At 32.2% G+C, this 22,325-nt stretch overlaps 2 protein-coding genes across 11 annotated transcripts in view; one reads left to right on the top strand and one right to left on the bottom strand.

Annotated features, from left to right (window-relative positions):
- The window catches only part of frrs1b (ferric-chelate reductase 1b), a 24,872-nt gene extending 15,604 nt beyond the window's left edge, over positions 1-9,268 (bottom strand). Inside the window, exons 1-5 of one of the 2 annotated variants that reach the window (XM_073940918.1) lie at positions 9,042-9,268; positions 4,211-4,406; positions 3,955-4,106; positions 612-706; positions 372-519 (exon numbers count right to left, since the gene is read on the bottom strand). In XM_073940918.1, the coding sequence (XP_073797019.1) occupies positions 372-519; positions 612-706; positions 3,955-4,106; positions 4,211-4,400 (585 nt within the window). In that variant the 5' untranslated portion in view covers positions 4,401-4,406; positions 9,042-9,268. The remainder of the gene's footprint in view (positions 1-371; positions 520-611; positions 707-3,954; positions 4,107-4,210; positions 4,407-9,041) is intronic. The other variant, XM_073940917.1, reaches the window with a different exon arrangement.
- An 837-nt stretch (positions 9,269-10,105) lies between these two features.
- The window catches only part of aglb (amylo-alpha-1, 6-glucosidase, 4-alpha-glucanotransferase b), a 72,829-nt gene continuing 60,609 nt past the window's right edge, over positions 10,106-22,325 (top strand). For 5 of the 9 annotated variants that reach the window (XR_012399459.1, XR_012399460.1, XR_012399462.1 and 2 more), the window contains exons 1-5: positions 10,942-11,007; positions 12,279-12,431; positions 15,734-15,944; positions 16,048-16,217; positions 20,719-20,922. Coding sequence is in view for 4 of the 9 variants with exons in the window: in XM_068217236.2 (XP_068073337.2) it covers positions 10,983-11,007; positions 12,279-12,431; positions 15,734-15,944; positions 16,048-16,217; positions 20,719-20,922 (763 nt within the window). In the remaining 5 variants the exon portion in view is untranslated. Of the gene's footprint in view, positions 10,170-10,941; positions 11,008-12,278; positions 12,432-15,733; positions 15,945-16,047; positions 16,218-20,718; positions 20,923-22,325 lie in introns of those variants that run through there. The other 4 variants (XR_012399461.1, XR_012399463.1, XM_021470359.3 and 1 more) reach the window with 1 other exon arrangement.

Below are 22,325 nucleotides of genomic sequence, written 5' to 3'. Positions count from 1 at the left end.
GACCCAGCCGAGGCTCAAACCAGCACCTTCTTGCTGTGAGGCGAAAGCACTACCTACTGCGCCACTGCAATGCCATTAAATAAATTAGTTATTAGAAATGAATTATTTTTAGAAATGTATTGAATTATTAATATTATTTTTACATTAAACAGAAATTAGGGATAAAAATACACAGGGGGGCTATTAATCCAGGAAGGCTAATAATTCTGACTTCAACTGTATTTCCATAAAGCCAATGTTGGACTAAACAGCAATCATAAAGATTTTCCTCAGTATAAATGAGAGGAGGCTTGGATTTAAAAAACAATACACCATACTGTATGTCAAGTGGATCCCGATTATTCAGAGTCTGAAAGGGTAATTTGACTCACTGAACGTGACAGTGTAGAGGAAGTTGTGGTTTCACTTTGAATGGAACCTCCAAAAGTAGTTTGTGGTGGAGGAGCAGCACCATTTTGGGACACAAGTGGACCTGGAATCTTCACCCAATAATCATGCATGCCTTGGGCAACAGTTACCCTGAATGCAAAGAGGAAAAACAACTCACATTATGATTTGGTACATAGAAAATTAGTGAAAAATAAAAATAAAACAAAAGATTAAATACTTACAGAAACTGCACACTGGAAGGAGAGTCAGGCGGTGCAACCCAGATCACCTGGACCTCAGTCTTGTGCTTGCCACTGGTATGACTTACAGCAGAGTCCTGTGAATATTTAATTTGAGTGTATTTATCTAGAGACATTTTTATGTGTGTCATTGTTTATTCATAAAGTACTCGGTTAAACTGAGACAATAATGAATACATCACTAGAGTATGGGACAAATAATTAATTGGGCCCTATCATACACCCAGCGCATTGTGGCGCGAGGCGCGGCGCAGTAGTCTTTTGGTAGTTTCAGCTTGGCGAAAGAGTCGTTTTGAGGCGTTGCGCTACGCTGTTTAAATAGCAAATGCATTAGCGCTCATTTTTGCGCCCATAGGCGTTCTGGTCTAAAAAGGAAGGCGTTCTGAGGCGGACTGCTGGCGCGTTGCTATTTTGAGAAACTATAACAGATTTTTCATTAGACCAAAACTAACCCGGTCTAAACTCCGGCGCAGAGTTGCGCCTCGCTTATGCACTGCTTAATACGCACAAGAGAGCAATAGGCAAATATCTTTACATATGAAAAAAATTAAATATTAAGCATATATGTAGGATATAATAAGAATAGATATAGAATATAAATATAAAGGATTAAAATATTACAAAACATTATTTTCTAGCCTACGTAAATATGAAAAATCACTGCTTTTATGTCTTCTTCATCTCGGGAGGCATTTTCAGTTCATTCATAACAATTTGCTTTTGTATAATGTTATTATTATTAGCAGTATTATTTATTATATCCATATTTATATTTGTTTTATTAAAAACAAGCTTAGATTTGCCCACCTGTCAGGTTTAAGACCATATGGGGCATGGCAGGTGTATTTGGAAATAACTCAGTATTTTGACCACACTTGGTTATTATTGTTCATTTATTCGTTTGCTGGAAATTTTAACTGAATTTAGAAATAGTTTTGAAACAAATCTTTGCGCTTAACAAACAAAATTAATTATTTATAGGCTAATTGATGTCTGTGCGTAAAGGTTTCCCTATCCAAGAGCGAATGTGAAAGTAGAACCATTATCTCTCATTCTCACGCAGTAGATGCTCTGTTTAACAGTTTTCTGTTAAAAAAACTGTCAACTGTTAACTGTTTGCTTGTGAAATGCTCATTTTTTTCACTTAGACTTACTTTGCGTCTTGGCGCTCTTGGCGCGACGCAGCTGACTCTTAAACGGGAATGGGAGATGAGACTAATTGGTTCATTTTCAAAACACACCTATAACTCATTAAGAAAATAAACTCAACCCTTTTAGAACATGCGCCTTGGCGCAAGGCAGATTTCCCGTCCTTAAATTAGCAAAAACACATCCTGACACGCCCTGAAAGCGTTTGCGCCCTGCGTTTTGCGCTCTGCGCATGGACCGTCAAAATAGAGCCCATTAAGTCACCCGGGGCTCCCTCACATTTGCCAGGCGAGAGGGGAGTTTAAGCTCAGGTAGGTCTCGAGAACTCCCCTGCTGTAGTAGCTAATGAACAAATAGTAATTGCTCTTAAGAGATTACTAGGAGCATGTCTATGGTGCCGATTTGGATTGGTCAATTAACTTAAGTTGCATGTTTTTAGACGGTGGAAGAAAACTGGGAGGTGGGAGGAAATCGGGGAAACCCACGTGAGCACGGGGAGAACATGTAAACTCCGCACAAAAACGGCGGCTGGCTTGGTAAGGACTAAAATCAGTAATGTTCTTGCTGTGAGTCAACAGTGCCAACCGCTGGGCCACCGTGCCACCCAACTGGGAAAGGAGGACGAATAGGGATGAAAGGGGGGATTCTTCAAAACGAAGATGGCTGTTATATGGAACTTAGGGTATTTATAGTGGCTTAGGATTCGTCTGATTGGTGAATCATAATTTGGATTATGCGGGACCAGCCACAAGCAATCATAAGCACATGATCCTCTCGAAATTAGTTTACTAATAAACTTCACAACATGCAAGCAAAGGTATTTTATGGTTTGAAAATAAAAAAGGATACTAAAATATGACATAATATTCCATAATCATTTAGGGAAAATCCTATTTATGTAAGATTGAAACAGCATATTTTTCAGTGCAGTTTCAGCTTAGTTTCCTTTGTCGTTCAAAACATCACAGTAGATGCTATGCAGAGCAAAATTACGTTATTGACACCCAGCAAGAACATAAAAACATCAGAAAACATAATAAATAAGCATTTGTAATTTTATAAAAACATAAAAAAAAGATATAGTTATATATAAAATATAAACGAATTTTTAAAAAAAATCACAGAACGTATTGACTAAATACTTATTGCAGTTTGTTATGATAACTATAATACTGACAACATGTGCTAATTTAACTGTTTATGCATTTATTATTACATATTGGCAATCGATAATATTTAAAATGTGGTCTTCAAAAGTCTTATAATAACAGAATAAAAACTGTCACAAGACAGCACTCATTTGCTCCTCAGGCTTCGGTACAACCTGAGATTATAGGAGTATTGTACTTATTCTGACTATTTGGCACTTACTAAAAGAGGCATCAAATAAAAAAGTGGTTATGTTAATTTGTATACATATACCTGTATATAAAGTTTTAAAAATGACACATTATTTGAAAGACAAAAATATTTTGCACAGTTACAACTGTCTATCACTACTGAGCAATTTGAGTCCTTGATTAATAAAGTATTAGGTAATTGTATATATTATCACAAATATTTTATGACTGTCAAATCATATAAATTATAAACAGGAATAAATAAAGTTGTAAAATTAAAATATTTTCACTGTAAATAATAATTATGATTATTAATAATTATAATTAATAAATAATCATTTAAATTATTAACAGTTTCATAATATTTCATGATTTGTACATTTTCGCATTAAATCATATGGTTAACAATATGACATTTTGTATCACCTGAAGATTGTAAAATAAAAACTGTACACAGCAATTATTTAATGAGTGTGAATCATGACCTTTTGAATAACAATATGACAAACCCTAGTGATTTGAAGAATAGTGAAAAAAACATAAACTTTAAAAATTACTATAAATTATTATGTTAGTGTTATCAAATGTCATCAAATGATGTTCTAAATATGCTACTGTTTTTGACATACAATACTGTAACATTGAATGGCATTTAAGTGCATTTCTTCTATAAACACTGATAAAATGTATGATAATCATTTTTTGTTTTTGCTTGGACACATTCTAATGTATGGATAAAAATTTAAATAAAGCCATATTGTATTTTTTTTTTATTTCGATGCTTAAAAAAAAAAAAAAAATTCTCTTCAGAATAAAAGAGAACTGCATTCACCAACCCTTTTATTGTTGCAGGTCAGAAGCTGAGACAAGTCGGAACTGATTAACTTAAATGATCCAACAATTTCATTGAGATTCCCAGCATTCCTTGCTTCTATGAGGAATCCTTTGAAGTACTTTTTGCCTTCTGAAAACCCCATTGCTAATGTGACTGTGAAAATGAACAAACAGGTTACATTTATTTAGCTAGTTAGTTTGTTTTGACAGTGAAATCTATAAAAATCTGATGAGTATAGAAAAATACAGTGTTTGTACCTTTGACTTCATCCCCAGGGCTGAACTGGGATTTGTCTGCTGTAATGATGAAAGGTGGATCTGTGGTTTTGGGATCATAACCATGTTGAGGTGTCATGTCCTCACAAGCCACTACGACATTTCCATCACTGTAGCAAAGTACTGTCTCTGAATGTATTAAGAGAAGCAGCAGTACAATCCACATCTTCATGAGAACCTGGAATTAAATAAGTATTGAACTCGTCACGATTTTTCTCAGAAAACAAATTTGTAAAGGTGTCCTTGAAATTTTCCCCAAATGTTGGTGACAACCAAAGAAACCCATATATGCAAATCAAATTAAACTAATTAATTTACAAATCAAGTTTTGCATAATACAATTAAATGACACAGCAAAAAAGTATTGAACAAATGAAGAAAGGGAGGTGTAGAAAGGCAGTGAAAGCCCAGACAGCAGCTGAAAGCAGTAGTTATTTATTAACCCTCTGCCCTTCGCTGCTGTTAATGAACATCAGCTGCTTCAGTCCAATTTCTACATTATCATGATGATGATGAAACCAGAGTGGACATTTCAGCAAGACAATGATCCAAAACACAGCCAAGGAAACTCTCAAATGGTTTCAGAGAAAGAAAATCAAGCTATAGAATGACCAATCACCTCAACCTCAACCAAGGATTCCTCAACCAATCACCTGACCTGAATCCAAAATAGCTTCTTTAGAAATGTTATTCCCAGGAAAAAAACATAATGTGTTCAATACTTATTATTCCCGTTCTATACACAGTCAAGCCCAAAATTAATCATAGCCTTAACAAATTGACTTAAAGTTAGTTTTATTAAATATTTTATTCTGTATTTATTTTGACTGGAAATGACACAGGCTTCTCCCAAATGATAATAAAGTGATGTACAAGGGGTTATTTACATTTGTACAAAACCTTTAAGGGGTATGAATAATTCTGGGCTTAACTGTAATTAATTACTGAGCAATTTCAGCGCTATGGATGGGACATGTGCAGCAAAAACATGAAATGTTAACAGTATATTTAAACATTATATTTAAACATCTGTTTATATTTTCCAAAACAAATCAAATAAATCTGTAAACATATTTTCTATTATAAATGAAGAAAATAAATGTGTTATGTTAGTTTACAGCATACAACATACTTTGTAGAAGTTCTGTGAGTTAAACTGCACAACCTAAAAAGAAATAACACTAATCTAATGGATAAGAGCTGGCTCATTGTAAAACATTTTATTTTATTTGACATTTTTGAGGAAAAAGTTACATTACGGATGTGACAGATGTGAAATTGGCACTTTTGTGACGTTTGGCATTTCAAATATAATTGTTTTTAAAAGGTTGATGGACATTTTGAAATGTATTTACAGTACAGTAAAAATGCAAGCCTACACACACAAAAAAAAACTTAAAAAGGGTTTCGCTATTTTGGTGAAAAAAACATTTTGTTTTTCATGGCAAAGTTGTCATTTGCATGGAACTGCTCTACTCTAAAAGCCAAACCTCATAAAGATTTATTCTCAAACCCAAGTACTATCATGGTACTGAAGTAGATTTTATTTTATTATGTTTTTGATAAAAGTCTCTTCTGCCCAACAATCATGAAATATTAATAAAATGTTAAATAACTGTCATTTTACAATGTAATTTATTTCTCTTTTGCTAAGTTGATTTTTTTTTACCATCATTACTACAGTATTCATCAGTGTCACATGATCTTTCAGAAATGCTAATTTGCCAGTCATAAAATATTTATGAAATTATATACATATTAGCATTAAATAAAACTTGGACAGACAACAAAAAATTTACAAAATAGTTATTTCAAATAGTGTCATTTTTCATTTTATGGTTTATATTTTCCAAAACAACTAACCACAGAATTTGGAATAAGAAAATTATCAATCTGTAAACGTTTTTTAGATTTTAAATATATAATATAAAATATACATGCATTAATGATGTGATGGAAAAAGCCTGCGAGTTTACAGTACACAATATACTTTGTAGAAATTCTGTGAATTAAAATGCACAACCCAAAAGAAAGAATGCGCATCAAATGCACACGATTTGTCTCTCTCTAAAACAAAAATTATTGATTTTATTTTATTTAATATTTTGGAATTTATGAGGAAAAAGTGTCATTATGGATGTGACACCTCTCTGTTATGGATATGACAGATGTGAAATTACCACTTGTGTGACATCGGCGAACAAAAAATATTATTGTTTGAAAACATTGACAAGGACATTTTAAGTATTTTTAAAGTACTGTAATATACTTCCTTAAAATGTAGAAACAATTTTGATATTGAAAGTTTTTTTTTTTTTCATGGCAATGTTACATTTGCATGGAATTACTCATAAAATAGAAATCCTAAAGTCAAATGTAAATATTTAAGAACCAATATTAATGATTAAGTCATAATAACTAATAATAACAGAGCGGTAAATGAGCATAATATAATCATTTCTGAAAAATCATATAGAATTAGCCTAAAGTTGGTTTTATATTTGCACATTCTGACTTTTCAGAAAAGTATTCTTTGAAATCATTTTAGCAAACAAATTACTTTCAAAGTACAACATTGTTCATAGTCAATTAATTAGTGCTAATATTGTTTTGAAGTCATACTTGCATGTTATTTATTTCTGACCGAATATTCACAGAAGCATGGTAAACAATGTAGGGAAAGTGTCACAAGTTGTCACTGAATGAATGTGTGAAAAAAAAGTACTTTATCTCAAAAAAGTTAGACGATTTATTTAAATAGAAATGAGGTTCTTTAACCAAAATAATATTTTATGATATTGCTGTTTTTATTGCAGTTTTGATCAAACCAGCACAGTCTTGGTGGTCATAAGAGTCTTTTAGAAAACATTTAGACATTTTTATTTTAATTTAAATTTTAAATTTAAATTTTAAAACTTTTAACCGGAACTGTAAATGCCCTAAACTCAAGCAAGAGTTGTACAAAATACATGGTAAAAGCATGGTAGTTTGAGTTACACAGAATTCAGTTCTTCAAATCTATAATCCAGTCATAAAAGTACACATAGTCAAAAGCATGTTACAACTGCTTTTCAAAAAATAAATATTGGGGTACAGTTGGTTTTACATTCGCACAATAGTTCAGTGACAACTTGTGGCATGCTACTATACCTATATTATGTACCTATATTACAGTAGTCATTGGCTGCTAATAATATTTCAATATTTAGAATTTGCATTGAATACTTTTATCAAATGTTATTAGGAAAAAATGTGTGAAAATAAAACTAACTTTACCTTAAAAAGTTTAAAGAATTATTTACATAGAAATAAGTTTTTTTAATTAAAATAATATTTTATGATATTGCTGTTTCTTATTGCATTTTAGATCAAGCATGCACAACATTAATAACAATAAGATTCTTTTAGAAAACATTTATAAATTTAAATGTTTCCAAACTTTTAACTGGAACTGTAAATGCCATAAAAAACCAAGCAAGACTCGTACAAAAAAATAAAATAAAATAATAATAAAAAAGAAAACATGGTAACTTGAGTTACACAAAATACATTGTTCTTCAAGTTTATATTCCAGTCATAAAAGTACACAGTCAAAAGCACGCTACAACTGCTTTTCAAAAAATAAATATTGAGGTAAAGTTGGTTTTATATTCGCACATCCATTCAGTGACATATTGTGGCATGCTACTATACCTATATTCTTTTACTTCAAAACAACATTAGCACTATTTATCTGACAGTGAACAATGTTGTACTTTGATAGTCTTTGGCTGCTAATATAGATTCTCTATTTAGATTTGCATAGATTACTTTTCTGAAATGATAATAGGAAGAAACTGCTAATGTGTGAAAATAAAACCAACTTTACCTCAAAAAGTTTCAAGATTTATTTACATAGAAAAGAGGTTCTTCAACTAAAGAAATAAGAAATATTTTATGATATTGCTGTTTCTTATTGCATTTTTGATCAAACAAGCGTAGCCTTAGTAATCATAAAAGTCACTTAGAAAATATTTAGAAATTTGAATGTTTCCAAACTTTTAACCGAGACTGTAAATGTCATAAAACCAATCAAGACTTGTACAAAAAACATGGTGATACCATGGTAATTTGAGTTGAATACATAGTTCTTCAAGTCTATAATCCAGTCATAAAAGAACACATAGTCAAAAGCATGTTACAACTGCTTTGCAAAAAATACATATTGGGGTAAATTTGGTTTTATATACGCACAATAGTTTAGTGACAACGTGTGGCATGCTACTATACCTATATTGTTTACTTCAAAACAACATTAGCACTATTTATTTGAAAGTGAACAATGTTGTATTTTCATAGTCATTGGCTGCTAATATAATTTCAATATTTTGAACTTTTCTAAAATGATATTATTAGGGATAAAGTCAGAATGTGTGAATATTAAACCAACTTTACCTCAACAAAAAAGTCTGTTGTCTAATCAGTTTTTACTGAAAAACCTGCAAATAAAGATAAGGAAGGGGAGTGCGACTGTTAACTGACTCCAGACCAGCACTAAAAGACTTAACAGAAAATACAAATTTACTAATCCAAAAATAATAACGCCAGAAATTCAAGCTCAAGTTTTGATGACATAACTAAACCAGATAGTTTTAGCTTTAGTAAAGTGAGATATATGAGTCAAGGTCACGTTTCTGTCTCGTGCGTCAGCCTGATGGCATCTACTTATACAGACAGATAGGAATAAAAGTGTTAATGGAAGCAAAACAGAGAAATTCGACCTCTTAAAAGCTGACAAGGATCAACTGTGCTCATATATAGCAGCCTCATTCACCTTTTACAGTACACTGATACTGTAGCTAGCAGGAGAAACCGCACTTCCTAGTTGACAAGACGTCTGCGCATGTGTACAATGAAAACAAGCTGGCCAAATAAACAGTCAGGCACAATAAACTGCAAACGGAAAGATGAAACAATATTTGCTCTTACCTCAATTAATTTAAAATAAACTACTAAAGCACCATCCCATAACAATAAAGCACAGTTGTGAGTGAGTAGCTTGTCACATGCTAAGATGTGGGTGGTGTTATTGAGAAGGAGGCGTTTGATTGGTTGAATGAAGTGTGGTTTCTCCTTTGGGTATATGTAGATGAGGCTAGGCTAAACCAATGGCTAAACCTACAGACAATGTAGTTTCACTAGTAATTCAGGTTTCATTGACAAATATACAGTATTTTTATGCTAATCAAAAAACTCCAAATGACAACATTTTAATTTAAATCCAGACTTTATTATTAGTTTATTATATCAATCAATGCTAGTTTTTTTGTTTGCTTGTTTTGTTTTACAATACTTTTAGCTGCAGAATAATTAATAAATCATTATGTGGTGGGATACATGCAAATGTTTTGCAAACAGCTGTTACATTTGTTATATTAGTGGGAAAATATATATTTAGATGTTCAACTGTTTTCCAGAGATGGGTTGCGGCTGGAAGGGCATCCGATGTGTAAAAACTTGCTGGATAAGTTGGCGGTTCATTCCGCTGTGGCGACCCCGGATTAATAAAGGGACTAAGCCGACAAGAACATGAATGGATGAATGAATGTTCAATTGTGTCTTTTTATATTTATAAAACGTCTGTAGCAAAAGTTCCTTCAGCTGATGTTATTGCATTAACGTTAACTTGAGACCTTAGAAAATATTGCACGTTAATACAGAAAAACAAAGCTTTTTGTTATTACACCTGTTAAATAAACCAATTTTCTGCAGTTTATGTCAAGTTTGTGATAATACTGTTACTGTTTTTGTGTATACTTTTGTTTCAACGTATTTTTTAAACAAGCACGTGGATTCTAGTGAAAAAACTACATTACCCATGATGCTGTACTAAAAATTGCACCAATCAGAAAATGGAGTAAGCAGCATCATCTCTAATCGAAGCAGAAACTCTGCTAACGAGGTAACCAAGTTTGTTTTCTAATTAACTAAAAGTATACTGAAACTATATCGTTTCTATATAACCAACACTTTTAAAGTGCATAAAGTAAGTTATGCATACTTCTACTATTTCTACACCTTTGCAATTCTCTACTTGTGTCTTTTTTCGGGTTCTGTACGGTATTTACGTATTTATTTGCTTTAATTCAAAGTTTGTAATGTATTGTGATTCTTTATAAAGCTGGTTGGTTTGTTTCATCACATGTTGACTTATTCTTTTAAATTGTTATTGTGTCAGAACCTGCTGAAGTGCTGGGTGAGTCTACAGAAAATTTCCCCTTGAGGGACAATAAAGTCGACAAACAAACAAACAAACAAACTTAAACTGCTTTAAAATGAGGAAACTAATGGGAAAATACTTCAGGTGTGCTGATGGAAAAAAAATAGGTGAGCTGGGACCTCGGGTATTCAGGTAAAGTCGTTTTTAGCTTGAAATAAAATCGTTCTCGTGCTTGTGTGATATAACTGAAATACACAAGTAATAATAATAAATTATTATTTAAAAATATTTATATTTTTTAAATAGACATTATTAAAAACCACAATATTATTTTTGCTGAAAAATTAAACCATAACATGTCTGTAATTCCAAGAAATTCCATAGCACATCTATATCCTGCATGCACGAGGCATGTTCTCACTGATGTAACCAAGAAGATGCCACACTAAAGGTACAGGCTATATTTAGGGTCACTGAAAGGTCATGTCACCTCATATGCATGACCTTATTAGACGCATAAGCTCTGCTCTATGGCCAACATCGGGTGACACTCCGATGAGGAGTCTGTCGGATGTTGCTGGTAATTAAACCTTTAATAGTTCATTTTAGTATTGCCACCTTGATGTAGCGCTTACTTTACATTCTAATGCATGAAAAGCTTTTTTTTTTTATTACACAGCTGTCAAAATAAGATGCCTCAGGTGTTAAGATATGTCTTATTTTGTAGCTGTTTTATTGTCTGTGCATTAAGTGTTGATCTGTATATCCTATACAGTCCTATACAGTTATACAGACAGATAGATAATTATACAGTTACAGTTATGATCATATACAGTTATTGTTATTTTTTGCAATGTCCATCATGCATGTGGTAGGCTATGTGTAAATATCTATCTATCTATCTATCTATCTATCTATCTATCTATCTATCTATCTATCTATCTATCTATCTATCTATCTATCTATCTATCTATCTATCTATCTATCTATCTATCTATCTATCTAACAATCTATCTATCTATTGCTCTGTCTGTCTGCCTGTCTGTCTGTCTGTCTCTCTATCTATCCATCTATTTGAGTATCTGTCTATCTGTGCATCTGTTTATCAATTGAGTTTGTCTGTCTGTCTGTCTGTCTGTCTGTCTGTTTATCTTTGTATCTATTTGTCTATCTGTGTATTAATTTATCTATCTATTGCTCTGTCTGTCTGCCTGTCTATCTATCTATCTATCTATCTATCTATCTATCTATCTATCTATCTATCTATCTATCTATCTATCTATCTATCTATCTATCTATCTATCTATCTATCTATCTATCTATCTATCTATCTATCTATCTATCTATCTATCTAACAATCTATCTATCTATTGCTCTGTCTGTCTGCCTGTCTGTCTGTCTGTCTCTCTATCTATCCATCTATTCGTGTATCTGTCTATCTGTGCATTAGTCTATCTATTGATCTGTCTGTCTGTCTGTCTGTCTGTCTGTCTGTCTGTCTGTCTGTCTGTCTCTCTGTCTGTCCGTCCGTCTATCCATCCATCCTATTCATGTTTCTATGTCTATTTATCATTCTATCTATCTATCTATCTATCTATCTATCTATCTATCTATCTATCTATCTATCTATCTATCTATCTATCTATCTATCTATCTATCTATCTATCTATCTATCTATCTATCTATCTATCTATCTATCTATCTATCTATCTCCATGTGCTTAAGGTAAGGTCAGTAGGTCAGATTTGTACGCGAACATTGTTGAGATCCTGTCAAACGTGCAAATCCTCCGCTATCCTGTATCAAATGCAGCAGATTGTTCACATGTTGTTCGTTGTTATCATATGGCAGCCCGAACTGCTGGAGATCCAGACGCAACCTTTCCTGTGTTTAAAGGGCATCCCAAAAAAAGCACCGCCAGCATGTTCCGTGGCAAACAGACCCGAGTGCTTCTCCTGAATGACATGGAGAGCATGGAGCGCACTCTGTTTCGCCTGGAGCAAGGTAGGTCTCATTATTATACCTGTGTTTTTAAATGTGACCGTGGATTGCAAGTGCATATATTTCAATTCATGCAATCACCATCATCTGTACTATAGTGCTGTTATTTTTATTGTTTGATATGTTTATATTTTAGCATTTTAAGTGCTAATATTGATGCAGAAATGAGCTTACTCATCTTATTTCCCTTCCTTTATTACTCTCTGCAACTCAAGACTTTTTGGACCCCAGGAGGTGGATAGATTTACGGGATACTCGTGGTCTATGAGCGCCGAATATCACATTCAAACGGCGCTCCGCTATATATAGTGGAGGAATGTTCTGGTGTTCTGTGCTGTTTTCTGTGGTGCTCATAATTTTAGATTTAAATATAGTGTACTATAGTATGTAAAGGTGAGACTGTTGCTATATAGAGAATAGAAACAGTGCTATATTTAACCGTGAATCTAAATCTCCTATTTGTGTGGTCTTTATTGAGGAATTTATTGTGGGTTTGTAAAATAGCCTAAATATATTAGATTTATGAGTAAAATAATAGTTTAGTCTACCTGAAGAGATGGACAAAAATGTTGTAAAGAAATTTCTAAGGTGATTAAATATCATGCTGTTGATTGCAAGATTTAAATTAAAAGTTCATTTGTATTTGGTAAATTATACAACATTTAGCTTCAACATTGCATTACACCTTTACTTTATTTTTTTATTACATTTTGTTTCCCAAAATACAAAAAACATCATGCATTTTAAAAACCAAATGGTATATCAAAAGTATAATCTATAACCAGGCCCACATGGAATTTGTTGACTCAGAAATCCACAGATTTGTGCAGATTTTTAACCAATCGTTGAATCGATATATTTACTTGTGTAAATGTGTGTACATTTTTATTTATTCAGTCTTTAAATTAATTTCACTAATGTTATATTTATATAATGTTACTAGTAACATTAAAATGATTTATTTATAATCCAGTTTGTAAAGTAATATTTTCTGTCTTTTAGACATTTGGTAGATTTCAAGAATTCACACTTGCTGATGATTGATTATAAAGCTTGTTTGGCATGCTGTCCCGGGCGAGAGCCCTAAGCTTTTTAAGATCCTTTAGCCCAGAGCTACCTCTTGTTTGCAAGGCAAGAGGGGAGTTTTAAGCTCAGGCAGATCTCGAGAAGTCCCCTGCTGTAGTAAGGAATTAGCTTGGTAAGGACTACGTTCTTGCTGTGAGGCAACAGTGCTAACCACTGGGCCACCGTGCCACCCATCTAGGAAAGGAGGAGGAGTAGGGGTGGAAGGGGCGATTCTTCAAAACGAAGATGGTTGTTATATGGAACTTAAATGGTATTTATTGTGGCTTAGGAATTGTCTGATTGGTAAATCATAGATTAAATATTGCGGGACCGGCCGCAAGCAATCATAAGCACGTGATCCTCTCGAAATTAGTTTATAAATAAACTTTATGTAATATATGAGAGACTTGCTTTGTTCACCAAATAAGTGGATCTAATTGGATTTGCATTGTAAATATTAAATAAAAGTTAAAAAGGTGTGCTTTTCATAAATTAAGTTAATTAAATTAAGTAAATTATGATACTCCTAAAATCATTACGCATAAATCCGCAGATTTTTTACACAATTCTCTGCAGAAATAGCAAAAAATGTCCGCAGATTCCGACTGGCCCTACCTACCGTAAACCTTTAGAAAAAAAAAAAAATAAATCGGGTAATTGCAAAATTCAGACAGCATAATTTTGGCTGTACTGTACATCTTGAAAGTTGTGAAATCAAAATTATTAAGTTTAGACGGTTTAGTTTTTTTGAAATAAAATAATTAAAAAATAAACTATATATATATATATATATATATATATATATATATATATATATATATATATATATATATATATATATATATACACACACACACACACACATACAGTTGAAGTCAGAATTATTAGCCCCCCTGACTTATTAGCGCCCCTGTTTATTTTTTTTCAAAATTTCTGTTTAATGGAGGGAATATTGTTTCTGCACATTTCTAAGCATAATAGTTTTAGAAACCTATTTCTAATAACTGATTTATTTTATCTTTGTCATGATGACAGTAAATAATATTTTACTTGATATTTTTCAAGACACTTCTATACAGCTTAAAGTGACATTTAAAGGCTTAACTAGGTTAATTAGATTAACTAGGGAGGTTAGGTTAATTCTAGAGAAAGTCTTTTTTTTTTTTTTTCGACTAGAATAAAAGCAGTTTATAATTTTTTAAACACCATTTTAAGGACAAAATTATTAGCCACTTGAAGCTATTTTTTTCGATAGTCTACAGAACAAACCATCGTTATACAATAACTTGCCTAATTACCTTAACCTGCCTAGTTAACCTCATTAAACTAGTTAAGCCTTTAAATGTCACTTTAAGCTGTATAGAGGTGGCTTGAAAATAAAATATTACTGTCATGGCAAAGATAAAATAAATCGGTTATTAGAAATTAGTTATTAAAACTATTATATTTAGAAATGTGTTGGAAAAAAAAATCTTCCTTCCGTAAATAAATAAATAAACAGGGGGGCTAATTATTCCTTCAACTGTTTATATATATGTATATGAATGTCTCAATGGGAAATTTCAGGTACAATAAAGAATATATATATAAAATAAAGAATAAATAATATGTATATATATATATATATATATATATATATATATATATATATATATATATATATATATATATATATATATATATATATATATATATATATATAATTTATTCTTTATTTTACCTGGAAATTCCAATTGAGTCATCTCTTCTACCAGGGGGTGCTAGACAAAATGGCATCACAAAAAGTTTCAGATGCAAAATTAGACACATATCACATATTAAAATTTACACAAAACATTTGCTTGATTCTTCCAGGTAAGACTTCAAAATATGTAGGGCCAAAGGAGGTAAATTTTGTTTTACCGAACTCCATACATACTCTATAAACAGTTAAATGTAATTTCTAAGAATTATTGTATTGTATTATTGGATCAATTTTATTCAAATTAATAGAAGACTTTGAAGGTTATTTTTTCTGTTTGTGTTAGTTTGTGCTTTCTATGTTTTTTTTTTTTTATTAATATTTTATAGATTTCATTATTATTTGTGCTTTGTTCTGTAAATTTAGATGAAAGTGGTTAATCCTATGTTTCCTTATTATGTTTGTGTTGAACTGCAATTAAAAAAGATTCAAACAGGATTATTGGATAAGTAGCACCCCCTGCTGTTTTCTAATGTGACTCACATTTATAATCACTTAGGCTTTGAGCTTCAGTTTCGCCTGGGCCCAACTCTGCAGGGCAAAAGTGTGCATGTTCACACCAATTATCCAGCCTTGTACAAGAAGTTTGTGGCCTCCAGCTTCCGTCAGCTGGAGTGGGAAAACCCCAGCGGCAGAGAGGATGACTCAGACAAATACTGCAAACTGGACCTGGAGATAGCAGGCTCTTATCAGTATTACTTTGGGTGTGGGTGAGTGTATTTTATGGTTTGTGGCTATGGAATTTGAGCACTTTCTGCTTATTGTATAAACATTAAGTTACTAGCAGTATTAAAAGTCCTATTGTGTTTACAGAAATGAGCAAAAAACTGGAGGTGGATACATCATTGTGGATCCAGTTTTGCGTGTTGGTCATGAAAGGAAGATTCTCCCGCTGGATTGCATTACAGTGCAGACTTACCTGGCTAAGTGTCTGGGCCCTTTGGATGAATGGCTAGACAGACTCAAAGTGGCGCGGGAAACTGGTATGAGCCACTTTTCGGTGTCTATTGAAATTCAGGTTAACGCAATGCAGTTTAGTCAGACCAAAAGCATCCTTGGATAAAAAAAACAAGTGTTGCGTTGACCCATGATCTGTTGCGTGAATTATGGGAGTAACTTACACTGTAAAATACAATGAACTCACAGTTATTTCATATAATAGGCAATTTATTAGGTTCAAACCATTACTTTTAGCAGACCAAGAATAATTCCAAAACCCAGGATTCATACGGGTGCTGAAATCCTTGAAAATGCTTGAATTTTAATCTAGTTTTCTAATTGGAAAAGTGCTTAGATTTTGGATGAAGTGCTTGAAAATCTAATTGTTTTGCTTTTGTAATAATTTATCTCAGTGGTTCTCAAATTTTTTTCACCAAGTACCACCTCAGAAAAAAAAAAATTGTCTCTCCAAGTACCACCATAATGAGCAGTATTGAAATACAGTAGCATATTAGGCCCAGTAAACCAGCTACAGCTCTGCACCGTTCAAAAACGAGGCAGATTAATTCCTATTATTAAGAATATTTATTATTGTCGGCCACTTTAAACATTATACATAGTCTGAACATTAACACTGTACTGTGCTTATATGCAAAAAAAAAAAACATTAAAATTTAAAATTAATTGTTAAAAATGGTAGGCTACTGTAATAAAAAAAAAAACTGTACTTAAATATAAAGTATTAACATATCGTAGCCAATCAAGACCTAGAAATGTTGCCTGGACCTCATAAATACTGTATAGGCTATATGTCATGTTCATAAATCATTTTTGATAAGTTTTTAAACATATGTAGCATGTACATGTGACATACTGTATTTGATTCCTCCGTGTACCACTAGAAGGAAGCCTGCTTACCACTATTGGTACACATACCACAGTTTGAGAACCACTGATTTATCTCATTAAATAGGCAATAATGAACTAACTAGATCCAATAAATCCCTTTGCTTTTACCCTTTGAAATGAAAATAAATATGCATTTAAAGGTGCAGTAGGTGATTGTCTTCAGAAACATTTGTTCTATGTTGGTTGAAAGTCACTTCACATTCCAATAGTAATGGTTAAAGTAAGTGATCTAAATGTATTTATATGTATTTTAAGATTCTGGATAAGGCATAAAACAAAAAAAAGTTCATCCAGTTAAAAAAATGTCCGCCGGATAATTTCCATAATTCTGATTAGTAGCCTAAACTGTCTATCAGCAAATGTAAATTTGTAGAACTGTTCACGCAGTTCTGCCGTTAGAGTGTGCACGTGCACGCACGCCGTGCATTCATGTACACAGGAGACTGTCACAGCAATAAAAACAAATGCTACAAATCAACTTTTTAAAATGTTAAAAATGTTAAAAATATTGAAGTTATTTTTGCACGCTGGAGGAAGGACGACACAATGGCTGAAGTGTTTCTTTTAGACAGGTAATGTTCTGTTTTAAAACTATTTTAGTCACGCAAAGCTTATGTAGGTTGTGTTGTTTTACAAATGGGTTATACGCACAGAAGTGTTGTTCAGCCACTGAAATAAGTGTAATTCCTGCACCCTGCCAGCCAATCACTAAGCATATAGTAGTCACTTTAGACCAGCGTGTGAGAGAGTGAGACCAGCGATTCTTGCAAGCATGAAATATTGCACATTATGACAAGTTTTGTTTGCTGCACAACTGAAATCATGCGAGATATAATACAGTTTTTCATTCGTAATTGTAGTATTATATAGTACTGCAAAGTTTTCAATCTGGGGAATGACATGATCTAGTGGGTTGTCTGCTGACATCTTTAATGTGTACACGTTCGTGTTCAGGAGGCATGGTTTTGGATGGCAGGGGAGGGACAGTGTTTCAAGCATATTATTCTAACCGGTTAGCATTGTGGCAGATCACCTGCTGCACCTTTAAGATGAATCATGATATATTTAAGATGCATTTTGCTTATTTATACCTTAAAATAATTTTAAGAATCTGATTTTGCTCTGATTTTAGACTACATTGTGTCTAAAATATATCCTAAATGTATTATATATCAAGCAAAGAGATTTATATTATGTAATTAGCTTAGTATTGCCTATTACATGAACTAATTACACAAAGTGAATTTCTTTGCTTTTGCATAAAATGAAAACACAATCTGCATGTTTAACTCCTTTGGAGTTAAAATAAATATACATAATTAGATGGAACATGATATATTTAAGATACAAGAAAATGAGATTTAAGAGATTAAATGACAGTAATTCAATGATGGACAACTTGGGCAAAAATGCAATCAAAGATTTACTTAAAATACTTTACTTTACTATGCTATACTATGCTATACTATACTATACTATACAATACTATACTATACTATACTATACTATACTATACTATACTATACTATAGTACTATACTGTACTGTATACAGTATGCTTGTACATATGTGTCATTTGCAACAATTTCTGCAACTGGAAAGTGCCTAAATTTGACTTTGGAACAAATCACCATGTAAATAAATTGATTTAAAATGTGTTTAAGCAGAACTACAATGCAGAAAGAAGTAATTAGACTGATAGAAAATGTGGGGTATTTGGAGCATACAAATCCTTTATTTTTTTAATTGAAGATTCTTAAGTTTAAGTTAAAAATTTGAAACAGCACAATTTATGTTTAAAGCTAGGAATAAATTTCTTCCGAAATGCATACAAACATTTTTTTAAAGAAAGCCAAGGGGGATATAATTAGAGAGACAAACAACATTTTAGGAGGTTGAAATTAAGGAAAGCTTTAAAAGTTTGTTTATGTCTGTATGTGGTGTAAAATTAGTGAAGTCTCAAACAATGTCAGGATAATAATCTATTTAAAAAGTTGTATAAATGTATTTTATTAAAGGAATATAATGATGAAGGTGATTGAAAAAGGATAAAATGAGAAAGATAGAAAGATGACATTTAAATTATTGGCTATTTGCAGTACTATGTATTTTTTGGGTCTATGTTATAAAATGTAATGAAATCAAACATATAATATGTCAAAGATGCCAAAGGGATGTCTCATGTAAAAAGAAGAGATAAGTAAAAATAAGAAATAAGTTTAAGTAATAGACAAATTATGTATGTGGTAATCGGGTGAGAAAATAATAAGCTTGTGCTTCATCCCGCTCATTTTGACTGTGTTGAAATGTTTTTGTTGTTGTTGAAGATATTTTATGTATGATATTTAGGTTCGAAAATAAATAAATCAAATCTAAATTTAATTAACATTATCATAAAGTGTATTGTTAAAAATTGCACTTATCTGTGTTGAAAAACACATTATACATTAAAGTATGCTCTACTCTTAAGTGGCCTTTAATAGTCATTTTAATGCCTTATCTGTATTAAGTGCACTTTTTAAAAATTATGTCTTGCAGATTTGAAGTAGCAACATGTACACTTTCAATACAGTTAAATACACTTTCTTTTTCACAAAATTAAGAACCCTGAAAAACACAAAATAAGTTTTTCAACAAGATGGAAGTATATTGAAAATTACTGCACAGTTGGAAATTTAAAGCGAAAATAATCTAGATGAACAAAATCTCAAGTTTTTGGCCACAAATATGCATGTGATCCTAATGCCAGGTTAAAACACAAGCGTAATATTATTTTCATGACAGATACAAAAATAAAAATAAAGCACTAGGTATACAGATTGTCTGTTGCAGTCTTATTATCTATCTGAAGTAGTTTTAAATAGAAGGTCCCCAAACCGGACGCCCAACCCAGAATTTGATGGTTTTTGCTTTCAGTTGATTGACACTATGGGCTGTTGCATATTTTTTGAATAAGCAGAAATGTTAGCATGCATGCTATTTTTGCATACGTTTGTGAACTGTGTTCGTGGAATTTCCAGACAAACATATTTAAATTTTGCTATATTATTATTATTTTTTTTGTTATGACTTATTAGCCTCGCTGTATATTTATTTACCCAATTTCTGATTAACGTAAAGTTTTTTTTGTGTTTTTTTTTTTCAGCACATTTCTAAACATAATAGTTTTAATACTTAATTTCTCATAAGTGATTTATTTTATTTTTGACATGATGACAGAACATAATATTTTACTAGTTAATTTTCAAGATGCTCGTATTCAGCTTAAAGGGACATTTAAAGGCTTAACTAGGTCAATTAGGCAAGATAGGGTATATAGGCAAATCATTGTATAAGAGTGCTTTGTTCTGTAGACTATGGAAAAATATATTGCTTAAGAGGGCTAATAATATTGACCTTAGAATGTTTGTTTTTTTAACTGCTTTTAGTTTAACCGAAATAAAACAAACAAGACTTTCTCCAGAAGAATAAATATTTTCAGACATACTCTGAAAATGTCTTTGCTGTTAAACATTATTTGCGAAATATTTTAAAAAATAAATTAATTAATTTTGACTTCAACTGTATAAGGCACACACAAAAAAGATTTGAAATAAATGAACCACCAAATTAATTCTTTCCTCTTTTTTAAATTCAGGTTACAATATGATCCACTTCACGCCTTTGCAGAAACTTGGCATGTCAAAGTCATGCTACTCCATAGCTGATCAACTGGAGCTGAACCCTGATTTCTCTCCACCTGGCAAAAACTACACCTGGATGGATGTGGGCAACCTGACAGAGAAACTTAAGAAAGAGTGGAACATGATTTGCATCACAGATGTGGTATACAACCACACAGGTACGTTTCTGCCATCTTTAGCACACACATACACACACACGCACAACAAAAAATGCTTTTCATACTTGCACTACCTGACGATAGTCTTGTCGTCAATCCCAGTTGTAAGAGCAATAATAACTTGATTTCTAGTAGATCATTTGGAAAAGTGGCAGAAGGTAGATTTTTCTTGATGAATCATCTGTTGAACTGCATCCCAATGATCACAAATACTGCAGAAGACCTATTGGAACCAGCATGGACCCAAGATTCTCACAGAAATCAGTCAAGTTTGGTGAAGGAAAATCATGATTTGGGGTTACATTCAGTATGGGGGCGTGCGAGAGATCTGCAGAGTTGATGGCAACATTAACAACCTAAGGTATCAAGACATTTCAGCTGCCGATTACATTACAAACCACAGCAGAGGGCAAATTCTTCAGCAGGATAGCGCTCCTTCTCATACTTCAGCCTCCACATCAAAGTTCCTGAAAGCAAAGAAGGTCAAGGTGCTCCAGGATTGGCCTGCCCAGTCACCAGAGTGAACATTATTGAGCATGTCTGGTATAATATGAAGGAGGAGGCATTGAAGATGAATCTAAAGAATATTGATGAACTCTGGGAGTCCTGCAAAAACGCTTTCTTTGCCATTCCATATGACTTTATTAATAACTCTCCAAGCTCATGACAGTTATACACAATATTAATTATTTTTTCCACTACACCATGACTTTACATTCTATACAGTACATTATTTTTGTTAAATGACAAGATTTTTGTCTAAGCAAAGTCAGACCTTACTCTCCTAATTAAATAATTAAATATCAAGGAATGATCATATTTTAATTTGATAAAATAAGCATAATCTAAAAGCCTTTGTCTTTCATACTGTATAAGCCACGATAGCAAATTATCCACTAGAAGTTATTATTTGTTATTCCTGAAATTTGGATAGAAGACAAGACTTTTGTCAAATAGTGTAGAGGTTTTGTCTTGTTTCTAGTCCAAATTTCTAAAAAAAAAATTAAATCAAGAAGCATTTTCTAGACCAGCAAAACATATTGTCATGTTTTAAGAAAAAATATGCCAAAATGCAGTTTTTCCTTAAGACAAGAAAAATAATCTGCCAATGGGGTATATAAAAGATTATATTGTTCACCCTATTGGCAGAATATTTAGCTTGTTTTACAGGTAAACTCCCTTAGTTTTGGCATTTTATTTTTTTCTAAACAATACCATATGTTTTGTTTATCTAGAAAACGCTTCTTGGTTTTTAGGTATTTGGACTAGAAACAAGACAAAAGATCTAAGTAACAAAAGCATTTTTGCAGTGCAGTAAACATGCAGAGAATCTTGCAGCACTACAGCTATTTTAACCTCATTGGAATTTGCAGTGTCACTTCTGAAGAATGACGCAGCAGAAT

The sequence above is a fragment of the Danio rerio genome, chromosome 24 (assembly GCF_049306965.1).
Source record: "Danio rerio strain Tuebingen ecotype United States chromosome 24, GRCz12tu, whole genome shotgun sequence".
In the NCBI taxonomy this organism is placed as follows: domain Eukaryota; kingdom Metazoa; phylum Chordata; class Actinopteri; order Cypriniformes; family Danionidae; genus Danio; species Danio rerio.
Note: the sequence above shows the minus strand (reverse complement) of the source record. Positions and strands in the feature narration are given on the sequence as shown.